The 5,893-nt window shown below is 46.4% G+C and overlaps 1 protein-coding gene across 1 annotated transcript; it reads left to right on the top strand.

Moving 5' to 3' along the window:
• The first annotated feature begins 3,333 nt into the window (after positions 1 to 3,333).
• On the top strand, positions 3,334 to 5,635 carry LOC100712792 (neutrophil cationic peptide 2). Its single transcript, XM_003479379.4, has 3 exons — positions 3,334 to 3,445; positions 4,663 to 4,847; positions 5,409 to 5,635. The coding sequence occupies exons 2-3, from the start codon at positions 4,676 to 4,678 to the stop codon at positions 5,516 to 5,518; spliced, it is 282 nt and encodes a 93-aa protein (XP_003479427.1). The 5' UTR covers positions 3,334 to 3,445; positions 4,663 to 4,675; the 3' UTR covers positions 5,519 to 5,635.
• The last annotated feature ends 258 nt before the right edge of the window (positions 5,636 to 5,893 follow it).

Below are 5,893 nucleotides of genomic sequence, written 5' to 3'. Positions count from 1 at the left end.
GATGTTGGGCAAAGCCAGGAGCAGCCAACTTTGACTGGCCCTGCTGGCACAGGAGGTCCGGGGGTCTGTACCCACAGAGCAGGGAAGCACAGCCTCCTGAGCCCAGGGGTAACTACCGATCCCCAGAAGAGGAGGCACCTGGAGGGTTTGACATACAGGAACATGGTTTCCTGTTTTCTGTCCTTTACCTGGTCATTGCGCTCAGAGGCTGTAGCATGTGCACCAATGCTGGTCCAGGGAGCTTATAACAGAGGACACTGTATGAATCCTTAGGTTGGCTGCTCTTTCTCTGTATCATGCTCTTCCTGGAGAAACCTTTACTGCTGCACTACAGTACGTGATCCACTTGATTTAACACTTGCTGGGTGAACTTGGACAAACTATTAACCACACAGCATCTACGTTTCACCACCTGTAACCCCTGTTGTTTTCCTCACAAGACAGTACATTCAGCTGCACGAATGACATAGGGAAATGAGGGCCCACAGCAGTGAGGCACACCCTGGGCTGGGACATGCACCGCTGAGAGCAACAGCTGGAGAGAATGCTCAGCTAATATAACATCCACCACAGGGTCCCCAGAGCAGAGGACACTGTCCCTTCTCTGAACCATACTCAGGGTGCCTCTTCCATCTACCTGTTATACCAAGCAACACAGTCTCAGATAGGGCTTGACTCTAAAGAATGTAAGTCACCTAGGAGGGAGGGACATGGATCACATATTCCCAGAAGCACTAACACTATCCCTATTGACAGAGACTACTCATTGCCAGAATCCAGCAACTACCAAGAGATAAATGGAGGTGGCCCTGATTATAGGAAAAGGAAAATAAAGGTGACCACAGAACTGGAAGGGTAGGATGTCTGCAGAAAAAGCTGCACAGAGAACTCCCAGGCACTTTTACAGGGGCCAGTTTACAGCTCTGTTTCCTGGACTGTCCTTGTACTCAGGCATATACAGCTGGTCACACTGTGGGACACACCACCCTGAGCCCTAGCTTTTCTGTTGGTGGGTGGCTGTAAAGCTCCACATCCCCATATAGTTTAGGCCTTAGGGTGTGAGACTTACATGCACTCAGAATGCACTCCCAGCTCTGCTAGGAACAAGGACATGCATGGGCCTCAATCTGGAATTGCTTATAGACTTATAGTACTCCTCAGCAGGAGGAAACCTCTCTCTAGTTTTACCAGGCTCCGCTGGACACCTACAGGAGGTTCGGAGCCTGTCTAATGCTAATAGCCGCACAGTTCTGCAGGGAAGAGTCCTCCGAGGCCTCTGAAAGGGCCTCACAGTTTGAGAGTAAAAGCACCAGAACCCACAGAGACAACTTCTTCTTTGGGCGTCCACTCCTCACACAGCACCACCACAGTGTAGGAGCTGCTCCATGGCAATGATGCTGCCTCAGACCACAATAGCACAGGGCAGGAAGTCGTTGAGGGAAATAGTGGCTTCCCCGGAACTGGAGACACTAACGGATCTCCCACTGACCACAAAGTCACAAAGACTCGATATTCTCCTTGAAGATGCAGAGGATATGAGCCTCCTTACCCTCTGGATAGGGTGCTGGGCTTGCCAAATCTTCTGGCTAAGCTCATACATTTCTAAGAAAGCTGCAAATGACCCCATTCAGCGATATTTTCCTGAGACCAGCCTTTACAAACTGGATCCCAATGGACTTTCCTCCCTAATTCAAGGAAACCACACTGCCCAGTTCAGATTGTTAAACAGCCTTACTAATTTTGCAAAGAGAGAGAGAGAGAGAGAGAGAGAGAGAGAGAGAGAGAGACCCATGTGTTACAAAACTGATTTGGGAAGTTCTAAAATTTCCCAATATTGCTGTTCTCCTCTGCTGTCTTGGACACTGCAAATGCCTTAAGGTGTGCTCTTTGTGCCAAGACGCATCCCTTTTCTGAAATCTGATGTCACAACTACAGGGCCTTCACATCTACACCCACCAATTGTTCTTCCTTTGATTCTCCCGTTTCCCAGGTACCTGCAGCAACCCCTCAAGCCTTACAACCCATATCCCTCCATTGACCCCCAGCTTCCCAATATGGCCCTGAACTGTCCATAGTTGAGCAAAATTCATCTCTTACACTGCTGAGCAGTTTAAGCTTCCAGTAGTCATGGCTCCAGGGAAATACCCTACTTACCTGTTTGAACACCACAGCCAAGAGTTGATAAACTTGTCCCTTCTTCAATCTAAGAGAAGATGATCCATCTCTCATGTCACTGCTGTCAGTCCTTCAAAGGTAACACAGTAACCTTTCAAAAAGTTTTAGTGGTCTATGGACACTGCCCTGCAGAGAAATCAGAAGTCATGACCATCCTAACAGTGATACTGATCTAAGGGCCAGCACATTGATATCACTTCAGCAACGTTTCTCAGAGGAGCTATATTCACTTCCCCTCTCCACAAAAGTGGTGTCATTCATCTAAGCTGAAGGATGAGGATGGTGGGGAAGGACACAACATGTTGGTTTGCCTATGTACAGGTGCATTAGAACTCCATAACCTATAAACTCAAAGGGTCAATGTGAAATACATACTCAAAAAACCCGGGTACAGTGTCCATGTTGGTCATTCTAGGTGGATCTCAGCTCACAAGCATGACTGCAGTGAGTTAGGTAGAGTCCTGGGCACACATCACTAGGAGAGACATGATAAGGTCATGTTTTCCACATCCTGAGCAATCTAAAGGAGAGACATCCAGGAGATGCTCTTTCCCTGTCACACTGCTTAGGTTTGCTGGGCATACATGATGCCAGACAATACCACAACTTGCACCTATCCTCTGGCAAGCCCTGAAGATCTGTGCTCCATTCTGGGAGTCACATGGTGCCTATTTATTATTCTCTCTGGGGGTCTCCAGCGCATCTGCCCACCTCCCTTCTATAGGAGAAGGTGGTCCAGACTCTCATCTGGGCTTTGAAATTCCCACTCTGCTCAGCAGATACTATATGCTCTCATGGTTGGACCCAAGAATTAACGCTTCTGTAGAGACCTGGATCCACTACCAACTCTGAAGGTCCATTGGGATTTGTGTGAACTGTTACATGCAGGCAAGTGTTTCTGAATGAATTTTTATGGTTCAAGGCTACATTTACTCAGCAACTTCCAGAGTTCTCAGTACCAAAGGCTGAACTTCATGGAAGGGAGGAAGACACAACCGTGGATACCTCGCAAAGACAGGAAGTCCTCCTGGGGTGGCATCTCACAGGCTAGATCCAAACAATATTTCCCAAGCACGCTTACACCACTGTGGCTTGAACTATGCAATAGAAAATAAGTCAAGAACCTCCCCCTACATTATGACATCCCTCCAAGTATCCCTTAAATATCACACGTCTTTCCTGCCATACTGTGGTTCCTGTTGCCTCTTGAGACCAGGGACAAAAGACTGTTGTGATTCCACCTCTGCCTGCCCAGCTTCAGTCCAGAAAGGTAAGTACTGCAAACAGCTGTGCATTCCCTCTGTGCTTGTGTTCTGGAAGCCAACTGCTGCACGGAGCCCATATGCGTGGCTCTTCTGGTGGGACTCTTTGACTGGTGATGAGAGTCACCCTCTGCTAAGGTCATGAGAAATGTGAAGGTTCTCATCAAAGCAAAGGTATCCTATACTTTCAACTTAATAGAATCCACACTGGCTTCTTAAAATTTTGTCATTTTTGCAAAGTCTATTCATGGCTTTTAATCAATGTGCCTTTTGATTGCCACTGAATTGTGTTAGTTTCTCACTTACCCTGGATATCATTCAAAAACTGACCATTTCTTGATTTTTCTTTTCAGTCTGTTGCATGTTCTGCACTACTAACATTTTCTATTCTGATGGGACCCCCCTTGTCTGCTTTGTTTAGTGGCTTGGACAACGGTTTCCTATGCAACAAATCACTGCTAAGATCCATGTCCCCAATATCTTCTCTTTTTTTTCCTTTAAGAATTTAACATAGATTTTTAGGGCACTAAAACATTTGCATTCAGCTCCAGCTCCAGTTGCATACATGCACCAAATCATCAGCCTGTGCACTGCACATATACATAGTAAAACTGTCATTCATATTTTGGAAAAGATGGAAAGCATAAGCAATGCAATGTATTAGACCAAGTCTCTGCCTACTGTAAGGCTGAGCGAGTCTTGCCCATCACCAGATAAAGTTGTAGAGGTTCCACACTGGATGATGAAGCAATCCACCAAATCATTAGCCCCAAAACTGTCTTCCTGTGAGTGCAAAAACCCAACCCTGAAAAGAGATAAATAGGCATTAGGACACAGAGCTGATCAAGGGAATACGTCAGCCCAGTAGCACGGTTCGTAGTAGAATGGATTCATTGACACCATAAACACAATGAATGAAAGGAAAATTTTCTTTTAGATTTTCATCTGAAAAGTTAGTATTCAAAGAAACGGAGAATGAGTAATATACAACCACAACTCAGGCATCATTATCACTATGAACCTGCACTGAGAGAGATTGAGAAGGCACAGGCAAGGCCTTGTGGAAGTCGTGAGACCATGGAACATCTCAGGGACACTGGAGCCATAGCTGGTCTCACTGAGACCATCACACTTGCCCTCACTCTGCCCTCTGAGTCAGCCTCATCCCCACAGGACAGTAAATAGGGCTGGCTTCTCCTCTCTATCCTCCTCTCCCACCATCCAGGTGACTCCCAGCCATGAGGACCGTCCCTCTCTTTGCTGCCTGTCTTCTGCTGACCCTGATGGCCCAGGCTGAGCCTCTCCCAAGAGCAGCTGACCACTCTGACACTAAGATGAAAGGAGACAGAGAAGACCATGTTGCTGTCATTTCTTTTTGGGAGGAAGAAAGCACCAGTCTTCAAGATGCAGGTGAGAGAAGTCTGCGGCACAGACTCTGAGTTCAAGGAGAAGGTTGGGAGATGGGCTACATAATTGGGTTTCCATTTCAATAACTGTTTAAGTGTCTTTAGTTGGATTTTCCATTAAGAGCTCAATGAGTCGACAATAAGCTCTTCAAGAAAGAGTTGATTCCAGGGCACTCTTGTCAAGATCACTAGGGTCAGCATACTAAGAGACCTGCCCACTAGCTCTATCCAGATCTGAATGTGGACTTAGGCATAGAGAGAATATTTCCTTGTGCCTATTCAGAGGATCTGTAGTAACTGAACTTGAGTGTGGGGATTTGTTCACATCAATATGCTGTAGGGGAGGAGTAGGAGCAAGTGAAGACTCACGAGATGGGTGTGACATCTCGGATCTCATTACCCAGGTAGAATCCTGTGTTCTTATCTCTGTGTCTGTGGCTCTTCATTCAGTTCTCCGTGGTACATTGAGCTATGGATGCCACACGAAAAGGCAGCTAGCTGCTCAGGATGTGCATTCCATCTGGGCTACCCAGGACTTCAGCCTTGCTGCTCTCTCTGTCCCCAGGTGCAGGTGCAGGCCGGCGCTGTATTTGCACAACAAGAACCTGCCGTTTTCCATATCGCAGGCTGGGAACCTGCCTCTTCCAGAATCGAGTCTACACATTCTGCTGCTAAGCTTCCAGAATAAAAAACAATTCTATTTTGCTTTGAGGCCTCTAAGAGAATTGCTGCTTTCCTGTAGCTATGTCTTCCATTGTTTTCTTTCTGTTAAATAAATTGCTGTGGAATTGCTTTGTGTTGTTTTCTTTGAATTTTCCTGTTGATATTTCTGAGGTGTCACATCTAAAACTAACACAACATTAAATGACACGCTTGGCCCCAAATACTAATATGTTGAAAAATGACCACGGAATGCGGGATCCAAGAGAGAAATAGAGCTAAAGCAAGGCTGCACATCGCTGGAGGAGTAACTCTACCTTTTCACACTTCCTCCATTTGACTGACTCTCAAAGTCATTCCCAATGCCACAGACAAAACAATCAGCTTAGC

This window comes from Cavia porcellus, unplaced genomic scaffold, assembly GCF_034190915.1.
Source record: "Cavia porcellus strain 051 isolate PalLab524CR breed Dunkin Hartley unplaced genomic scaffold, mCavPor4.1 scaffold_24, whole genome shotgun sequence".
NCBI lineage: Eukaryota > Metazoa > Chordata > Mammalia > Rodentia > Caviidae > Cavia > Cavia porcellus.
Note: the sequence above shows the minus strand (reverse complement) of the source record. Positions and strands in the feature narration are given on the sequence as shown.